The sequence below is a fragment of the Ctenopharyngodon idella genome, chromosome 10 (assembly GCF_019924925.1).
Source record: "Ctenopharyngodon idella isolate HZGC_01 chromosome 10, HZGC01, whole genome shotgun sequence".
NCBI lineage: Eukaryota > Metazoa > Chordata > Actinopteri > Cypriniformes > Xenocyprididae > Ctenopharyngodon > Ctenopharyngodon idella.
The window spans coordinates 5283702-5305816 of NC_067229.1; the positions used below are offsets into that span (position 1 = coordinate 5283702).

General features: G+C 38.0%; 1 protein-coding gene across 8 annotated transcripts in view; it reads right to left on the reverse strand.

Moving 5' to 3' along the window:
• Nucleotides 1–22115, reverse strand: part of asic1b (acid-sensing (proton-gated) ion channel 1b) — a 199592-nt gene that overhangs the window by 58085 nt on the left and 119392 nt on the right. Inside the window, exon 1 of one of the 8 annotated variants that reach the window (XM_051907280.1) lies at nt 4668–5583. The exons of 6 other annotated variants lie outside the window; for them this stretch is intronic. In XM_051907280.1, the coding sequence (XP_051763240.1) occupies nt 4668–5327 (660 nt within the window). In that variant the 5' untranslated portion in view covers nt 5328–5583. Of the gene's footprint in view, nt 1–4667; nt 5584–22115 lie in introns of those variants that run through there. One more of the 8 variants, XM_051907279.1, reaches the window with a different exon arrangement.

Consider the following 22115-nt stretch of genomic DNA (forward strand, 5'->3'; position numbering starts at 1 on the left):
ATCCACCGGTAAACCATGAAGATCAAGTTAAGATTATACACTCAAGGTCAAATTAAACACTAGCACACACTTCTTAACACATTAGACAGCAAATACAGCTTCAGATAAAGTCCAGACATTGAGCGCAGCACACTTTTATCTCAAAGAGTCTTAAATGACAACCCACTTATTGATTCCACATCTATAATTAACTGTATTTCATTTGATAGTCTTTTTTTCTAGCCTAATTCAGCAGTTCAGATAACACAGATTCCTTTAGCAATGAATAGCATGCTTAGACACCATCTGGCAAAAGAAATCCATCTGTGAAGAACTACATATGAACATTTTCTAAAGAAAACTACTGCTTGCCCTTGGAAAACTATGCTATTTGGTTGCTAGGGTGTTGTGGGTGGTTACTAGGCAAAAAATAGCCAGTCCTAGTGTTTATATACGACTTGAGTCCCTTCTTCAATGCAAGTCTGTGGGACTTTATTGTCCATCAGGTGAAAATATGAAACTTGATCACTAAGGCTACGTTCACACTGTCAGATTGGAATGTGATCTAAAATTAGAGATGCACCGATTGCAATTTTCTTGGCCGATTTCCGATTTTTTGTTAGTGTGATCTCCCGATACCGATTTTTGCCGATTCCGGAAAAAACAAGTAAAAAAAACAGTAATAAAATAAGAAAAAAGATACAAATTTAAAAAAAACAGCACAAATAAATGCAATAGAATAAAGAGACGTGAAATAAACAGCTTTTTCAGGTACGTAAACAGTATTCAAAAAGCATATCTAAATCATTGAAATCAGGAAACTTATACAATTTAACAGCAATTTATTAAAAGTTTAACAATGACATTTTAGGGCTGTATAAAATACTTTTTATTTTTTCACATATTCCGATTAAATTTTTCTAGATTCCATTTGAATTATTTAATCAAAAACACATCTAAGTAATTGAATTAATAAAAAAATAACTTAATTTATTATTTAAAAAAAAAAAAAATAGGTGATTACAGAAATTCTGTGTTATGTATTTTAGTCTTTCTGGCAATCAATTCAAAGCATAAAACATTAATTTATTTTTAATCAAATTAAATTTAAATAAACCCTCTCATTTTTTTTGGCAAACAAGGTGCTGCACAACAGAGGTTTACTGTTAAAATTAAAACATGGATGAAAAATTTAAAAATAAAGTTTTAATAATTATTGTATTGTTGCTGTTATTATTATTAGTAGTAGCAGCATTACATTAAGACACACATTATACTCTACAATAGTAATACAATAGTACACAGTACTATACAATATCCTAATATATTTCTGTCACAAGTTATACCGAACTTTTATTTTGACGGGATGCTGTGAAGAGAAGTTTCTATGTATATGAAATGACAATAGTTTTTCTCAAATGAAATGGTAAAATGCTCATGAAGTGACTCTCAGAGCAGCTCTGGAGATAAAGTGTTCATGTCATCATATAGTAACAGCGCGAACATCACGTGTGTTTCAATGTGTGTAATAAACGTATTTGCTTGTCTGCGCCATTCATTCACACAGAGACACGCAACATGCAGGATTCATATTTAAATAGTCTTCTTGCAGTTTAATATTCACAAACACTAGTCCATATTGTGAAGTGATTTAAGTGTACTGACTTACTTTTGATTTATTCATCCAAAATTTGACAAATTCTGTGACATTCCGCGTGAAAATTGTCTGATTCTGATTCCTGGCCGATCGATTGGTGCATCTCTGTCTAAAATTATTGACGTCCACATTGTGTATCGAAACCGTTTAATCATGTCCATGCCGCTTTTTTCATTTTCTGCAATAAATGCATTGGTACTTTGCAATAACACAATATTGTTTCTGCAGCGACTTTCAGCATGTTTCCTATAACAGCATCTGACGTTTATGTTTTACATGGCATGAGAAAATCACATAAACCACGCAAAATCTGAAAAGAGATTTGAATAGGATTTCAATCCTCATAATGTAGCTAAAAACAGATTTGTAAATGTCGCATTTCATGTGATTTTTGCCGTTCACACTTGCTAAATCTGATCGGATTTCAATCAGATATGCACAAAAATCGGAGTTGGACTGACAGTCTGAACGAGGCTTAAGAAATTGCTACTTGCTAACAGTCACATTTACAGTTGTTCGGTGAATTTTCAGGGGCGAAATCTAGTAATTTCAACAGGAATCCAGGCAATCATGTTTACAAATCTGCCAAGTCTGTGTTTTTCTCACACAACCTCAGTAAAAATTCCAGCGCAAATTACCTATGGCAAACTCAACAGTGCTCTGAGAAATCGAATCCTGTCTGAATGGAAATGTCTGCGATCAGCACTTGAAATTAGCCGGTACGCTTCTCTATTTTTCTCTTTAGTGCACCGCCAGTTTCCTTTGCGTAACGGCACTTCCGACATCTTGCATGTGTTTTTGCCCTTCCTGAGCTACCGCTTGCGCACCAATCTTCGGCATGAATCCCGTACATGAAATCACAGACATTGAGTCATAAGAGTTGTAACTCAAACAACATTTAGAAAACTAGTCCTCTCTGAACAGAACTTTTGACATAGATTGTTTCAGTCACTCAGTATGTTTTTTAGTAATGTTAAAATAGTGTAATATTTTGTACTTATCCAGTTTGGTTGTGAGTGCTTGCGGAGATTTTTGATTGATTTTGTTGCGTCGCATCTAGTGTGAACAGACAAAATGCTTGTCGCTGGATTATCGCATAACGTCTGATTAGGAAACGGAGTGAGGGTGAAATATTTCCCCCTGCAGATTTCACAAAGGGTTCAGATGGTCGTACGATTTCGCTACATTGACCAACAGAAATCTGTATGGCTGCTTGGCGAGCTGTACTTCATACATTGCTACACTATTGACAATAGATAATGCATGTTTCTTTTTACCCATGAATTCTCACTAACGTCATCTACTGTACTTTCTGACCCAAGTAGTTGCCTACTTGACTGCACGACTGGGCGTGCAGAACGGCGAAACTTGAGCTTGTGCTCTGGAGGTGAAAAAAAATCCTCGTCTAATGGAGCTAGAGGAAGTGGGACTCGAATTCTGCCCCGAGACGGAAAGATGAGCCGTCCGTCTGCTTGGCAGGGGCCCACCTTATATCGACCCGCTCAAGCGCTCTTCTAAATATCTCTCAATCGATGGAGACTTGCAAACAGTGAACTCGCATTCTTAGTGTAGCAAGAATGTTTAGCAAACAAGGTGGTGATTAGCAAGAACACTAGCATTGACTGACTGAGCTGGCTAATATGAGCTGATACGCTAGTTGAACCATTAAATGTGGATTATGTAATACAGATATCATGTATTTATGGTCGTGGGATGCTTTGTTTGTGTGCATATAGCAGATTATCCGTTCTGCACCTTTTAAGTAGCTTGATAATACATCCCACCGGAGGCATCAGATAATAAACCTCCATTATCAGAGCACGCCCGGCGGCGTTTAAAACCCCATATGCACTTACCAGGCAGGAGACTAAATATACTTAAGTGCTCTAAACCGATTCTTCAATAAGCGCTACCAGATATATTCTTGGCCTTTATGGCGAAGCACCACATAATTCACTCAGCTCAATAAGAGCTCGACTCACGGGAGATCTCGAATGGCATGAGCGCCGGCTAGAAACCTTGAGATCAGCAACAATGACAAACAAAATGCCTATTTCACAGACAGGCAGCCCTCTTTTCATCAGCATAAAGGGATTAGCTGCAAAGACACGCTCTTGAGGGAAGAGTGATACAGCGATAGTCTGCACAGAATACTCACATCTTATATTAGCAGTTTTGAAATGCTTTGATAACAAACACCTCCAAATGTGAAGATCCTACTGCAAGGGAGCTTCCTGCAGTTTAATATAATGCAGATGTATTTTTTCTACGTATAATAATTTCTTTAACAATAGGTCTTTATAACAAAAATTTACGTGGATTGAATTTTGCAAATTATTAAACTATTTAATATATATTTTAAATATTTCATATCAAATATTTGATCGAAAATATGTATTTTCTATTAATAAATCTGTTTTCTACCACTATTTCAGTATGTATATATTTCAATTCAATATTGCAAAAAACAGCTAACATTCTTCAAAAGCTTTGACATTTCATTATATTTTCCATCTTAAAATGGTTCATTTTGACAAAAAAAACTGCAAACAGGCAGATTTTATCCTTAAAAAACCCTATCCACAATCCTGAAGAACAATCCACAATAACCTTGTCATCATATCTGACAAATCTATGCAAACACTTGCCAGAGACCAATTTCCACACTGCCAAAACTTCAACAGCAAGTCTAGAGAAAAAAAATCCCTTGAGTGGCCTTGAAACAGACCGATGTGTTATACAAAAGCAAGCTACACCATATAATTATCAATCATGAGCAGTCAAAGGGTAATAATGGGGGGCTGTTTTCATTTGCAACGCTGAACACAAAGAATAAATGGCTTCTGATTCCTGTTAGATACAGTGAGAACACCTATTCATCTTCTCTGACGCCTCAAGTGCGCCGAGTCCATTTATCTTCTCACAAATAAAGTCAGCCGCCCTAACAATAACACACCGAGAATGGATTGAGCGCCGGGGGGCCAAAACTCGACTCCTACTTAATACGAGTCTATCTGGACGACTGTCCTACCTCTCTCCAGTGTTCTGGACCGCACTCCTTCCCGGCGAAGTTGCACTCCAGCAGCATGTCTTCCATGCGGTGACGGGTGCGATTGAAGAACTCGGCAAGGCTGAATCGAGACCCTTGCCTGTCGGGCTCAGGCGCCAGAGGGATTCCCGGCGCCATGTTGTCCTCGTATCCCAGCAGCGGCCCCATGAAGAGCAGGTCGCTGTAGCTCAGCTGCGAGCGCCGGAACATGTTGTAGTTGCAGAGCGTGATGGCAGGGAACAACATGTTCTTGGCGTTGCGCTCGTCCAGCATGGTGACATAGTCGTACTGCAGGTAGTAGATGATGCGGTCCACCACCTGCATGAGGAACATGGAGATCGCCAGCAGAAAGACCACCGTCCACAAGCACCGGCGGATGCTTAACTTGTCGTCCACAAAGACGTGGTTGCCGCCGTGGAGGGAGCAGCCGCCAAAAAATGTGGCGAGGCTGATGTCGGGCACCTCTTCGTCTTCTGGCGCATCGTACGCATCCAAGTCGTCGCCCTCTTCCTGGTACTTGCCTTGCTCGCCATCTCTTGACCACACCACTCGCTTGTAGTGGTCGTCGAAGCTGCCTTGGCGTGAGCGGCCGGCCGGCTCGTCGTCTGTGCTGAAGGAGATGGTGCATGTGATTCGTACCATGGTGCTAAACCAAAAACTGGTCAATAGTGAAATGAAGAACACAAAAAAACTTCTCAGATTGTTTGGTTACACTTAAAATGTCATTTTGGATTATATTTTAAGATTCGCCAACCCAGAAAAGCCAATCCAGACTTGATCTTCTAGCCACTAGAGATGGGAACGCATCACTGATCCCTTCACAAATGGTGTTGAGCGCTCTGATATCCCCCTGTAATCTGTCTCTCCATCCACATCGGGACATCTGAAGAGGAATGGGGCTGTTGGGATGTTATGCACTTCCTGGCCCCAAACTCCCTCCCTCGGACAGGGAATACTCCCAGTGCAACCTGCATCTGATGTCAGCACCAGATCGCCTTTCACTGCGCATTTAAGCACTTGCGTTAATAATCAGGGGTCATTTATATCACATAATATCTGCTTCATGAATCCAGATACACAGAGTCATGGGATTTTTTCCTAGGTGATAAAAAGCACAGCAGCCGTTATGCTTTGATAAACAGTATATAGTGAATGCGTCACCACCTCTGCTTTATCAGCTCATGAATAAACACTCTAGAGTTTCAAGGAAAGCCAAGATATCAACATGCTTGCATGTGTGTGGCGGTGGCTCAGAGGTGAAGAGCCTAAAGCACAGGAACGCAAACCGAACACGGTTTCATTATGCATGTGCGCTTATGTGCTTATTTATTAGCTAGCATACAATTCCTTCACTAAACTTCCTGTTGAAAGCAGCTCATGCCCTGAAAGGAAATTAGCACTTAATCAATTTGATCATTGTAATTCATGAAACACAAGCAGAATCAATTCTGGTGCAATTTCAAACACAGAGAACTTTCTTACAATACATTTTTGTGTTCATTTCAGTGGGACAATTTGCATACGAATGGATTCAGATTAAGCAATTTACATAGAAATTCCATAAATAAGACCCCTCATGATTAGCTGCATGTTTTTTTTATCCTAGATTGTGCAAGATTGATTCTGGCAGAATCAAACAGTCAAGCATTTATTCGGTTTATTTTCAAAGCACACTATTTGGAAGCACAACAGAGACATTATTATTAAGAACCACTGCCTGTCTTTAAAATATACAGTGTCTCGTTACACAGCTGCTCTATTGATTGATCTCTATGGACGACTTGATGACAATCTGAGTTTTTCTTTCTTTTCTTTGACTGGAGGAAATGACACAATTCAAGAGACTTTAACTGAACTCTATAGGGGTGAAATTAACTTTGACGTTTGGATGTAATGGAGCAAGAACGGCTCTTGTTGGGAATAGTTATAAAATCAAGCTTAAATACATTTTACAGTAGCATGAGAGACTATTTTCCAAATAGTGTTGTATTTCAATTAACAAGTTATATTTTCCAACAAGCAGTATTATAGCGTTATTTCTGAGGCAATTATTAGAGATGCACCAATGTATTGGCCAATAATTGATATCTGTATTATTTTCACTATTGTTAAGAAACAGCCAATGATCAGGGCCGATTATATCCTAGAATTAAGGGCTGTCAAAATAACGCATTAACAGTTAAAAAATAGCTACATAAAATCAGGCTCTTTGACCCTATGAATCACCCATACTTATAGCCAGGGTTGCCAGGTCCGCAGTTTTCCCTACACCAAATATTATTTGTAGCATGCCTCCCATCCAATAATCGCAAAGAGCATTGTTACTTCTGATAAGAAACAAAGTCTCAGCTTTCAAATTCTGTCCATTTTATCATGAAATTCAAACAATAAATGGCGTTTTGATACTCTTTAATGTGACGTGACAGATTGCTCAAGCGGCAACGTGAAGTGCGCGTCTTTTCTTCCACTTTAATACAAGTTAAAGCATGAAAAAACAAGCATGAACATCAAAAGGTATGTTGAACGATAAAGACAACTTTCTGAAATGAATCATGTCTCATGTAATCACTCAATTAGTGTTTCAATTGCGGAAAGACATCAATAAAACAGCTTGTGAATTGTTTTTATTATATCTGAAAATAAATATAAGTTGAATAAAATACATCTGTTGTTAATTGTAACCTCTAATATTATAGTGTGCCAAATGAGAGGGTTCCCTGTATAGTTTGCAGCATTATTTGGGATGGGGATTGGGATTTTCCTTAAGAAAAATCAAACTATCAGTATCAGCAGAGAAATTTATTATCAGTGCATCTCTAGTAATTATCTATTTCTCCTAGAATGTCCCTTGCTTTCATATGTAGCATTAGTAAATCAGCAGGAAGTTAAAATGCAAATGCAATGGCTAATAAATAATAATGTTTTTTTACAACATTGAGATGCAGATCAACTGATTTGAATAAAAAATGAAAACTTAAATAACCACAATAGCCTAATAATCTAACAATTCTTCTACAAACTGCCTACTCATTATTTACAGTAGATAAACTAAAGTAAACTTACACTTTTGAGTAGTCAGCTACTTTTTGTTAGTAGAAAAAAGTAGCTTTACTGTAGTTTAGGTATTTTAAATTATGAACAGCTTCTAGCATGAGAAACTAGAGGCTCAAAGTAGCTTCAACAATGGATAGTTGCAGGTCATTTAAATGACCATTTCAAAATTGGCCATTGTTTTAGACTGATGTCTAATAAAATCACAGGCCATGCAGTCACCTTTCAAAAGCTGCCCAACGCAAGCAGCGTCCAACAGATGGCAGCAGAGCTCAGCGTGTGAAGCATCCAGACCCCCTGCCAAGCACGTTCCCCCATGTCGACACACAACACTTGAAAATGTAATCAGGCTGATTGCCTGAAGCTGCCTCTGAAATGAATTCTCAACATGCTCGTATATATTTCCCAAGTCTGCTCCAGAGCTCCTCAACAGGTTTCTCCACGCTCCATTCAATCTCCCCTCAATCTTGAGGGAAAGTATGGAATCAAAGTGTGATTTAAAGGAACAGCACACTGAAAACAAAAATGTGATTTTTTTTTTTCATGTAGTTTCTTGTTATTTACCAAGTTTTATTTGCTGAGTCAAGCATCACTATTGCTATTTCTCATTATTGTGGTTATCCTCTCATTTAGGCCTACTGCAAATGCAAGTACTTCTTCAGACACTAGGGGGCAGTAGATACGTTGCCGTACGGCAACTCTGTGCCTTGAGGGCGGGTATGTCATTTGAAGCGCATGGAGATGGTCCATCATTTCCACTCAAGACCCTCTCGACCGTCAGCGATGATAGACCTGTCGTTACCATGGATACCGGCAGCAAGGGAAAACGCATGAAGACCCATTACCATGGTCGTGTGGACGCACACACACATTCACACGTATGTAATTTGATTCAACGACTGCTGTGAGAAAATGACGTCCAGTCTGTGGCTAACATCTGAATTGGCCTACTGGGCACTAATCGCATTATTTAACACCAGGAAACCTGCAAATGTTTACGGAAACTGAATTAATGAGACCGGCTGGTCTCGAGTGGCACAAATCCAGAATAAAACATGAAACCAGCTGGCACAACCACAAGTGCTGGAATTAATGAGCACTAAACTACGAGAACCGCAAATAGAAAGATGAACCTGTTGGTTGCGGCAGTCTGATGCTTGAAATACTGTAACAATATGATGCTGTAATTTACATTATAATGATGCAAATAAGCACTCATTTATAATAAAACAAAGGTCTTAAATCATTGTTAAAGAACAATGAATAAAAGTAGTGTATAGATGGATTAAATTATTAAAATGAAAAAATCTTTTTAAAAAAATGTAATTAATAATTTTTAAATAAGTAAAGGCTTAAATAGTTAAAATGAAAATGTAAAATTAAATAAATAAAAATGGATTAAAAGTTTAAATGAAAATGTATATATATATATATATATATTTATTTTTATTTATTTTTAATTAAATGAATAATTTAAATAAAATATTTAATTTTATATTTTGAAGCAAATAAAGATGGATTAAAATGTTAAAATGAAATAATTTAATTAAATAACTTAAAATGTAAAGATGGATTAAAATATTAACATTAAAATATACAATTAAATAAATAATCTTTGAAAATTAAATAATTTAAATAAAAAATATATTTAATTTACATTTTCATGTAAGTAAAGATGGATTAAAATATTAAAAAAGAAATGTAAAATTCAATAATTTAAAAATTTGATGAAAATATTAAAATGAAAATGTAAAATTAAATAAAACAACTGGAGTAAAATAATAAAATGAAAATGTAAATTAAATAATTAAAAATGACTATAATTTAATTATATATATATATATATATATATATATATATATAGACAAAAGTCAAGTCCAAAATCATGAATGAAAGAACAATGAATAAAAGTAATGTAAAGATGGACAAAAATATTAAATTAAAAATAAATATAAATAAATAAATTAAAAAAATATATAAATATGTTTAATATAAAGATGGATTATAATATATATATATATATATATATATATATATATATATATATATATATATATATATATATATACACATACATATACACACACACACACACACACACACATATATATATATAAACACATTAAACCTTTTGCTAGATCTTTATGACTTTCTTCATATTGCTCTGAAGCACTTTGAATAATCACTGTATATAAAACAAGCTTCATAAATAAACATGATCTCAGTCCACTGCGTTTACAGAAACAACACATGACATAAGAGGCATTATCACACACTGCAAAAACAATACCAACACAAACAAACGGGGACAAGGAAGGAGAGGAACGATATGATTACTAAGACAGCTGGTGTGGGGGCCGCGAGGGTCCCGCACCGCTTTAAATAAGTTGTTTTGGTGGCGCGGCACGTTCTTATACGAACCCGTGCACTAAGGTTAGCCGCACAGGACCTCACCTTCCTCGACCGTCTCTACTGCGCTGGAAAACACTGAAATGAGAAACAGCGTGACTCATACACAAGCGCTTCACCTTCACAATATTCATGAAAACATTATGCTGCTTTTGTTATTACAAACGCAAGATTATTGGAATCAGAGCATTAATTAGTTATATTTTCGTACCCACTCTATACACTTGATGCAGTATATTGCTAACATGTATAATTCATTTGTTGTTTGTCTGCGAATGCTAAAATTCAAATTAGATATTTAAAAATTAATTTGAATCTTCCTCCTCGTCTTCCTAAAGGCAGAGATCCGGAGGATCCGCAGCGCTGACGGCATTTTCAACAGTTAAATTATAGCCTGCGTTTACAGATCTATTTATCAAACTCAAGCGGCTGTTGAAGCGCTCACAAACATTTGGAATAAACAGAGCGCTCGTCTAGATCAATAACACCAGTGTTTGTGTGTGCTGTCTTTAAGAGCACATGGAGCAATTTCATCTGACAAATACGACACAATCATGATGGATTAACACACATACCATTCCACTACAGAGAATCCCGCTGTAGCCGATCCGCATGTCTTCCCTTGTAAGATGCAGGATCGGCTGCTTTGGATTTGAAGATACAGGTGGGTCAGAGGAATCTGAAGCAAATATCAGTAGAGGTTGCTCATGTAAAACTCACTACCATGATGCCACAGTGGTTGTCAGGGTGTTGCTATGCAGCTTCAGAGTGGTTGTTATTGTGTTGCTAGGTAGTGGCTATGGTATTCTGTTGCTAGGGTGTTCTATGTAGTTGCCAGGGCATTGCGGCTGCTAAAGTGTTCTTAGTCATTTACAGTTGCTATGCATTTGCCAACATGTTCTTAGTAGTTTGCTGCACGTTTCTAAGTGGATGCTATGGTGTTCTGGGTTGTTTCCAGGGCATTGCGATGCAGTTTCCAAGGTGTTCTAGGTGGTTACCAGGGCATTTCAGCTGCTGAAGTGCTCTTGTGAGTCACTAACAGTCATTGCTATGCTGTTGCCAAGGTGTTCTGAGTGGTTTGCTACACATTTCTGGTTGCGATGGCACTCTAGGGGGTTACCAGGGTGTTGCTAAGCAGATGCTGAAGTGTTTTGAGTGGTTGTTAATGTGTTGCTATGTGGTTACCAGGGCATTGATTTGCAGTTGCCAATGTGTTCTGAGTGGTTTGCTGCATATTTCTAAGTGGTTGCTGTGTTGTTCTGGGTGGTTACCAGGGTGTTACTACGATTGCTGAAGTGTTTTGAGTGGTTGTTAGCGTGTTGTTATGTGGCTGCCAGGGCATTTCTATGCATTTGCCAAGGCGTTCTGAGTGGTTTGCTGCATATTCTTAGTGGTTGCTGTGGTGTTCTGAGTGGTTACCAGGGTGTTGCTATGCAATTGCTGAAGTGTTTAGAGAGGTTGTTAACACATTGCTATGTGGTTGCCAGGGCATTTCTATGCAGTTACCAAGGTGTTCTGGTTGGTTAGTTTTGCTATGTGTTCTGGGAGATTGCTAGATGGTTGTGGTGTTTTGATTGTTGCCAAGACTTTGCAAGTTGCTCTGGGTGGTTGTTTGCATGACAGTTGCTATGATGTTCTGGGTCGTTGCTAGGGGGTTGCTATGTAGTCGCTAAGGTGTTCTAGGTGGTTTGCAGGTTTGTGGTTGTTAAGTTGTTCTAAGTCAGGGGTTCTCAACCCTGGTCCTCGAGGGCCACTTTCCTGCAGAGTTTAGCTCCAACCTTGATCAAACGCACCTGCCTGTAGCTTTCTAGTAATCCTGAAGAGCTTAATTAGCTGGTTCAGCTGTGTTTGATTAGGGCTGGAGCTAAACTCTGCAGGACAGTGGCCCTCGAGGAGCAGGGTTGAGAATGCCTGCTCTAAGTGGTTTCTAGGGTGTTTCTTACTGTTTTGCATGAAAAGACTGGATGTGGTCGCTCTTTTAGTGGAAGTCTATGGGATTTTCCCACCAATTTTATCATCCACAAAGTGTAAATCTGACTTGGCAAGCACCAATAATTACAGTCATGTTTATATTACAGCCTTATTTTACCATTTCATGATCTCATTCCTTCTGCTATTTAGTTTTTAGTTTTTTTTTTTTAGTTTTTTTTTTTTTTTTTTTGGATATAATGACAATTTCTGATCAGCATGTCACTTAGCAATTAGAGATCAGCACAAAACGGATATGTTAAAAGCTTTCCACCTGTCTAATATGGAGAACGTACAATTCCTTCTTGCGTCTAATGACAGACTCGGGGACAAGATAAATAGCCTGATGCGAGGAGCCCCATTAAGACTCTTTCTTATCAGGAACGCAAACGCTGATGTTGTGAGCAGGGATGCTGTTGTGCAGGAGGTAATGGAGCTGATGATGGGGTGGCGTCCTTTTCGGCGGAGGTTTTGTCTGATTGAAAGTAAATGAGGTTTTCATTATTGTGTTCCATGATAATGTTCAAGTTTTGACAGCCAGATTTTAGCTTGAGTTGGGTCTCATGAGAGCGGCTAAAACCTCAAGACTGATGGACGGAAATTTATTTTGCCAAAGTTTTTTGCTTAATGCTAAAATCTAAATGATAAACATTCTGAAAAGGTTCTACTAACTTGCACTCTTGGATCTGATGGGACCTGATTTAGCATATTCTAAGACGTAAAACGACTGATAAACTCACACTTTTGACATCAGTTGTATATTAATACTTTCATATTAAAGTGGCACTTTGCAGAAAAATAATTTGAATAATCAAAATACAAACTGTTTTACCCAATAACTGCATTTGCTATGTGTCTTTATGCTAATTAGTGATATTTTGTCTTATTTTTACCTGCTGCCAACATTTGTTCAAACACAATAAGCCTCTGTACTCAAACAGCAATCAACTTAACATCAGCGGATGAGAAATACTAGGCTAATTCAAATACCTCACAGCTAATTTGACTCAGCATTATGCTATTAGGTATAACATGAGAGAAGACACATGAAAGCAGGAACAAGTGTGAAAACAAGTTTGACTGAGTTTTCTCAGAGGCATGCAAACATTGATCTCAGCAAACAAGCCATTAGCCTTTCAAACGAATCAGCTTTAGGCGAACAGCTAACTAGCGTTTCACGTGTAGACAGCAGACGACGAGGCAGCTAACTAGTGTTTGCAACATAACTGGTGTTTGATAGCAAACACAACCTTGGTTTTCAAGTGGGTTCTGCTCTTTTGTGTGGCATACGCTGCCCCTAATAGAGAGAGAACACTCTCACAAAGGCTCCATGCTAGTGCAGACGTCAAAGTAGCTCTTAGTTATAGACTCTCTTGCACACACACGCACACAAATCCACACAAACAGTAGGTCGTGAACTTAAAATAATGTGCAATGATTTCCAATAGGGCATCAGAAAAGGGCAAGTTCGCACAGAGTGAAAATGAGAGGGAAAAAAAAAAAAAAAACAAGGACTAGACACAAAGTGCTCTGGGAAGGGCAGGCAGGGCTGTAGAGGAGCTAGTTCGATTAGCCTCGCTAAAGCACAGCTTAAACTTTCTTTCTGCCGGCCTTCGGCTGTGTGGACGAGGATGAAGCCTATTTAAACACGGCAGAATGATGGCAATGGTTATTATGCCGAAGTCTAGACACTTCAAAAGGCTGTTATCTTGCGCGGTAGGGACGATAACCAAGCTGCACCTGAATGTCCTACTCTTGCATTTATCCTCGTTTTACTCTTATCAGCGGAATGACCTCAATCCAATCAACTTCTTAAAATCCGTGCTGAGGGGGACACATTCTACACATTAATAGCACTTTATTTTTTCCCTTGAAGTCCACATAACATTTCTTGCACCAAAACAGTCATAATTTAATTTTAAATGACAATGTTCAGCCTTAAACTTTCCCTAAATTTTTCACGATTCTGCAATCGCAGAACACAATGTAATTATTATTTTTTTTTTTTTTGCAATCTTGCATAATTTGCTGTTTAACCAGTACTAATTATAAGACACAAAAATAAACAAGCTTTTTTTACTACTGTACATCTATGGTACATAATATGGTAAATATGGTGGTATCCTAATTATTAAAAACATTGAAAATTTTCAGCAAAATTACATCCACAAAAACCAGTCAGTTTGATTACAAAAAAAAAAGAAAAAAAAGAAAGTGACATCCTGGTGGAACTGCTTAAAAAAGTACAAAGACTGCATTTTTTACTGTACCATTAAAGGGATAGTTCACCAAAAAATGAAAATTTTGTCATTAATTACTCCCCTTCATGTCGTTCCAAACCCGTAAGACGCACATGGGGAGCGAAGGCTGGCCCGTGTGGTCCGATCCAACAGATGAGCTACTGTAGCTCGAATTGCTCAAGAAGTTAATGCTGGTTCTGATAGAAAGATGTCAGAATACACAGTGCATCACAGTTTGTTGTGTATGGGGCTGCATAGCCTCAGACCAGTCAGGGTGCCCATGCTGACCCCTGTCCACCGCCGAAAGCATTAACAGTGGACACGTGAGCATCAGAACTGGACCACGGAGCAATGGAAGAAGGTGGCCTGGTCTGATGAATCACGTTTTCTTTTACATCATGTGGATGGCCGGGTGCTTGTGCGTCGCTTACCTGGGGAACACATTACACCAGGATGCACTATGGGAAGAGGAGGCGCTTTGGGCAATGTTCTGCTGGGAAACCTTAGGTCCTGCCATCCATGTGGATGTTATTTTGACACGTACCACCTACATAAGCATTGTTGCAGACCATGCACACTCTTTCATGGAAACGGTATTTCCCTGGTGGCTGTGGCCTCTTTCAGCAGGATAATGCTCCCTGCCACAAAGCAAAAATGGTTCAGGAATGGTTTGAGGAGCACAACAATGAGTTTGAGGTGTTGACTTGGCCTCCAAAATCCCCAGATCTCAATCCAATTGAGCATCTGTGTGATGTGCTGAACAAACAAGTCGGATCCATGGAGGCTCCACCTCACAACTTACAGGACTTAAAGGATCTGCTGCTAACATCTTGGTGTCAGATACCACAGCACACCTTCAGAGGGTCTAGTGGAGTCCATGCCTCGACTGGTCAAGGCTGTTTTGGCAGCAAAAGGGGGACCAACACAATATTAGGAAGGTGGTCATAATGTTATGCCTGATCGGTGTGTAAATCTGCAGTGGTCAGGTGGTACAGTGGTAACATGGTACAAGTTGGAGCTCTTAGAAAATTCTGAATTTACCAGTTGTAATTCTACAATGACATGAACGCTTTTTACAAGTCAGAATCTCGCAATTACAGTAGTTCTGACGCACCTACAGTTCACTCAAAAAGGAAGATTCTGCTATTATTTACTCACCCTCATGTTTCAAACCTACATGACTTTCTTTCTCCTGCATAACACAAAAGATGATATTTTGAAGAACTGCTATTTTTGTCCATACAATGAAAGTCAATGGGGTCCAAAACAACAGTGATTGGACCCAATTGACTTTTATTGTATGGACAAAACAAAAACCACACAGACATTCTAACAAAAACAGATACTCAACATTCACACAGACATAAAAGATTTAAATGAAGGGCGTCCTGCACCTGTCGTTCATGCTACACTTCACATTGCCTCAGTAGTGAGGCTACCAAAACTATGATTATGTCCTGTGTGACTCCATTATGTCCTCCTGTCATGTCAGATGCCCCCTGACGGAGGTGTGTTTGCCTAAGAGACCTTCCCCGCCAGGCAAACGCCTTCTGAAGGAAGTGCCTGTGCGAGAGGATCTCTCTGGGAGATTTGCTCAGCGCCACATGCTTCAGAAAGGCTGTTTGTCAAAGTCGTTCGCCAGTGTTCAGCTGCGCCGCTAATGTCTGCGACTCCACAGGAAGTCGAGGGAGCATACGAAAGAGCTGAATGTTGACTGATAGCTATATGATGACACTCTGAAAAGAGATGAATGCTACATATGAGTCAGGATGATTATATTGGATTATACTGTGTGGAAAAATCTTAGAACTTAGAAAATCTTAAAAAAAAAAAAAAAAAAAAAAAAAAAATGACTTTCCGAAATATTTAAAGTAATATTGCCAATTTTTAAAAGTTATATTTTAAACAAGCATTGGCTAATATTCAAAATTGTAACATTTTCTGTGGTGTTTATATAATTTCTCTTAAAATATACAAAAATCTATGCACATTTAATAAAATTTATTATTTGCATATTTAGTATGCTTACCTGGTAAAAATCACAGTACAAATCTAATCTGATTCACCGATCCAAAAATGACACTGAATTCACCCCATCAATACTTAAACTCTTCATACCCACAACTTTAGTTTCCGAGTCCTATCAGGAGGCTTCACCTGTTTGGCTGTTTAAGTATTCCACCGCTGTCTCCGCCTCTTCTGTGACCGCCGCCCCTCGGCTCCAGGGACAGTCTGAGTCCTAATCTATTTGTCTTGTCACATAATATGACAAGCGCTTCAGGCGAGAGTTTGGTAACTACATTAGGGAGAGCGGCAAGATTTACCCCGGCGAACGCCAGGCGATTCACACGCAGCAAATTAATTTGCTCTCATTTGCTAATGTGCTCCGCCTACTGACATCAGACGGATCGCGCTGAAAGCGGAGCGCGTTTGATCCGTGTGGTAAATGAAGCCCATTCTGGTTTCACACACGCTGAGCCGTGCGCTGTAACGTCCCTATAGACTGTGTGAATTATACACTGACTTTCAGAGGGGTCAACTTTTTTTAACACAGTTTTATAGCTAATGTTTGGTAACTATTAAAATGCTTTTTTTTTTTTTTTTTTTTATAAATACGGTATTATAGATTTGCATAGATTTTACATTTACAAATATATAACAGTTTAACAAATAAGAATATAGTTGAATAAAAAGTAGTTAAAACTAGATTCTAGATTGAAGACAAACTTTGATGTTGGCTTGAAAGTTAACCTGAAAGTTTAAAGTAGCTGTAAAAGCTTGAAGTTTGAAACAGTTTGAAAGTTTAGATAGATAGATGAGTGAGTCTAAGGCCCAGTTTACACTAATGCGTTTTCATTTTAAAATGCACAAGTTTTGCTACGTTTACGCCTGTTGTTTACACTACACCGCTGTATTCGGAGCTCTAAAACGGAGACTTTCGAAAACGCTGCTGATCCCATTTTAGTTTGAAAACACCGGGTGGGGTTTCAGTATAAACAGACCAAAATGGAGACTTTTGAAAATGATGGCGTGGCTTCCCACATTCGCTCTGCATATCCTTAATGACTGTGTAAACAATAACATGGAGACTGAACTGCAATCTTTGCTGGCTTTGTCATTTTTGGCAGCCACTGTGCAGTTAAACTCTGCATTTTTTTAATACTGCATCTGCCTATATGCGCAAGAGGCAACTGTTTACACTTACACGCATGCCCAGTGTGCATGAACAGTCATGTGACATGCGTTTTCGGCCGTGTAGTGTGGAAACACCAGTGTAGATGAGGATCGTTTTCATTTTAAAACGCCGTTTTAAAACAAAAACGCACTAGTGTAAAAGGGCATAAATGGCCTAGAAATATTAGATAAAATGGAAGCTTGCATGAGTTTAAAGGGATTCACTGTGTTTAGATTTGAATTTTGACAGATTGAGTTTGAACAGTCTTGGCTCATTTGATCAATGTAAGACTCTAAACTAGTGCATTTTCATTTTAACATGCCGTTTTAACCCTTTAAAACACAACATGGGTCTAAAGTGACCTGACTGAGTTTTTATTTTATATATCTTTGCAAGAAATTGATTTTATCATTCTGTATTCCAGGTATTCCTCAATGAACTTGCATCACAAATCCTTATTTTCATTTATCCTTTCTTACTTTTTGAATAAAAAATAGTTTTTGTATCACTACCCTTCTAATGCACAACATGGGTCTAAAATGGCCTGTATTCATTCCCCATGTTATTGTGGCTGAGTGTTTCTTTGCTGAATCTTTGAAAGAAATGTATTTTATCATTTATTATTCCAGGTATACATTAAATATTTTGATTTCCACAAATCATTATGTTTATTTCTCCTTTCTTACTTTATAAACAAACACAGTTTTTGTATTTCAACATCAATTTTACACACATGGGTCAAAAATACCCATATAGGAATATTTGCACATTTTTGCAAGTAGGAATATATTTACTGCAGAAAACTATTCACCTGCCACACTTTTCACTCAATATGGCTGTGTTTGTATATTTGATGCATGTAAGTCTTATTTTATCATTTCTTTACCACAGAAAACATCTGATTTATTGTGAAAGATAACTGGACATAATATTTGAATGTTAGGCCATGAAATCCTAGAAATCCGAGAAGAAGAAACATGTCCAATACTATTAGCTAGCATATCTTGTGTATCAAGGGGTTGAAATGAAAATGATTCTCGTCCATACTGGCATTTCCACTGCATTTCAGAAAGATTTTTGTGCACACTATACACCCGAAAACGTCAAATGACCATTCATGTACACTGGTCATGCACGTAGTGTAAACAGTTGCCGATTTCTCTAATAATAACTTGCCTATGCGCATGCAGACAGCTGCAGTATTATAAAATTCAGTTTAATTTCACAATGGCTGCTAAAAAGGACAACAAAGTCAGTAGAGCCATATCAAAAGTTTTAAAAAGAAAACGCACTAGTGTAAACAGGGCCTAAGGGGCCGTTCCCCATTCCACTGCCTGTGTCTCGCATTTTTCAAAGCAAGATCGCATTCTGTGTAAACAAGTTTTGATCATCATTTTCAGAAAAAACCATAAGTCCAATCATATATAGCAACCCGAGTCAGAACAGTCTAAAGGTCGGTGGTTGTAGCTTTAAAGCTCTAGGAGGAGTTAGAGTCAGGAATTTTAGTCTCAGAAGAATAATAACTTAATAACAGCATAATAACAGAAGAATAATAACTAAGTTTAAATAGCACAGCAATATGTTGGCTTTCTCAAGTCAGAATAATAAGTTTATCCACTAGCATCTATTTAGAAGCAAGTAAAAAAAACATGCAAGCAACCACCCAGAACAGCTTAGCAACCACCCAATAGCCACCTATTGGAACCATCCAGAAACCCCTAGCCTAGCAATCACCCAGAACACCTCAGCAACTGCATAGCAACTACCTAGAAACATCCCAGCAGTTCCGCCCCAGTGAGCTTCATAATAGTTCTTAAGTGTGTTTGTGAATGGAAACAATGTATAATTTTAAAGTATATAATAATGTTTTTGAATTAGGGGACACAGGTGATGTGTTGCATCATAAACCGAGGAACATTTGAACTCATTTCAGCATTGCTGGGCACGTTGTCTGATCTGTCCAGCAGTGACAGCCTTCTGCCCTCCGCATCCAAGTCTCACACCATTAAAATCTGTCACTTCACACAAATTTTTACTGCCGATAATCAAATTCTTCTCTGCCAACTTTTCCCTCTCTCTCGCTCTCTCTCCACCTGGGTCTTTAAAGTAAATCAATTCCCATCATAAGGTGCTCACGGAGGAAAGCGGGGCTTTAATTTACACCTGAGCTGTGTAATGATGAGGTTTCAACAGAACACACTGTAAATACTCTTATTAGTGCAGCTCAGGTCAGACACGTACGTCACACGGCTTTAAGTTTACAAGACAAATGATGTGATAAATGATAATATATGTAAGCAGATATAAAACTGCATCTGACAAGAGCTTATGAGCTTTTGGCTAAAGGCTGAAGGAAATTGCTGAAAATACTGATTTTTTTTTTTTAATTATATAAAATATGTTCTAAAATACATATATTATAATTTTAGTATATTTTATCATTGAATATATTGACATATTTGCTATCAAACAGATGTTGTTCCCAGCCATGTATAACAACTTTAGTGATGACACAAATGAATCACTGAATCAGAGTCAGATAGAACTGATTCACTTGTTTTCGAACTGACAGACTCTAACAGAATCCTAAAACAATATGCTATTAAATAAAAACATTAAAATCACTGTGATGTTTACAATGTTGCTCAATTTTGTATCCCCAGCAAAATCATCTCGAATGAACGGCACAGGATGAAAGTGTGTGATGGATTTCACTAATTATGACACCGCACCTTTCTCGCTGTCCCTGTAGACGTGTCTTTTTATTACTGCTCTAAATGAGACTGAATTAGCGGCACCATTGTAATTAACAAAACTGAACAATTATGATTCGCCATAAGCAGAAAGAACAACAAATGACTCTTCAGAGAACAGAATCATCCGCCTCTTCGTCTTTGCTGCCAAAACATCCAGAAACACATAAGAGATAAACAGTGGAAACAATCATGCGGCCTTGTTAATGATTAAATCAATTGTGAAACTAATTAGCAGAATTTGGATGGACTCCCAAACATAGCGCTGTTGACTCAATCTGGACCAGTTCATTCAGAGGCCTACAGCACATGCTCAAGTGTTTGAGGTGTCAGTCAACCACGAGGATACATAAGTCTGTAAAGAAGAAGAGATTAGCAGAGATGTGAGCTAGCTTTGCAAAACATCAGTGGACGGGGGGAAAATCAATTCAAAAATCAGTTTCCCAGGATCCTTTTCTTTTGCGAAGTGAAAGAATATGTACGAAACAAGGTCAGCACGTGAACGTGAAGACAGATGAGAGCGGGAAATGATCACTGACCGAGAATCAAGACTGCATAGAAGTTGTTCAGAGGTCATTTGATCAGGAAAACTCAACGGGAGTCTCTAATTGGCAGCTGACTTGTTTGAAGTACGCAAAAGTTAAACTACACTGCTTTGAACCTTCTCACGTACATCAAAACGGAGGAATCATAGGATCCTGATCTGCCATGATGCTTCCAGCGACAATTTGTTTGTCTTCACTGAAAGAGGAAAAAGTTGTGTGATGTGACAAAATATCAGTATTATTGTTGTCAAAAGTACCGACTTTGGTACCAAGTCGGTACTGACAAAAATGTGACGATATCAGCATTTCCCCCTAGCATTTTGAGTGCTATTGATCGGATCCCTAATATATCTGCTGATAGACACCTACTTTCAAATGCCTGCTTTCAAACGTTCCCGTGTGTATCTGTGTAAGTGCTCGTTAAAGAGCCTCAAAGAGTTGATCATTGTAGCCAACATTGTAGTCACTTGTAGTCACAGACATATCTGTTGAGCGCGTGAACACAATGGCCAATCAGAGGTGTTTAAGAATCCACTCAACAGTGCTCAAAATGCTAGAGGGAAATGTATCGTGACATTTTTAAAATTTCAGTACCGACTTGCTACTGAAGTACCGGTACTTTTGACAACACTAATCAGTATGCACTATGAACTGCACAGCAACCACCTACACTGATAAAAATGATTCTGTGGTGAAGTAAATCCTACAAAACAAACAAATGTCATTTCTACATGAAAAGTTAGTTCAGGCAAGAATTAAAAAAAAAAACAAAGTAAATTCTATATTTGTACTCAATTCAATCTTGTAGAAATTAAAGCGTAAATATCAACATTATAAAATTAAGTAAAACCTACTCAACTTTTCTCATACTCATGTTCCCATCATGCACTGGGGCATGAATTATTAATAAGGTTGATTTTTCGCTGTTTTCTAGCTGTATTTACACTGTTGTATCATTGCTTTTGTTGTTGGATTTAGTACATTGCCATTTTATGACATATGAAGCTCATTTTCTACTCAAAATGACCTGATCTATCGAATGTTACCAACATTGTGTATTGTGTACCAAGTATTGAGGTCTCTGTGTTCAGGTGCTGCATTACTTCTATTATGTTGATATGGTATCTACACAATATCTATTGTATTATCTATCATATAAGTAATAAGTAAGTTATTGTATCTATTGCATAAGTAAAGCATACACTTTAAAGGCGAAGTTTAATTCAGTGTTTTATTGTTTCTATCTATGCATCCCTAGAGTACTGCTGTCTTATTGATAGCTAAAAGCA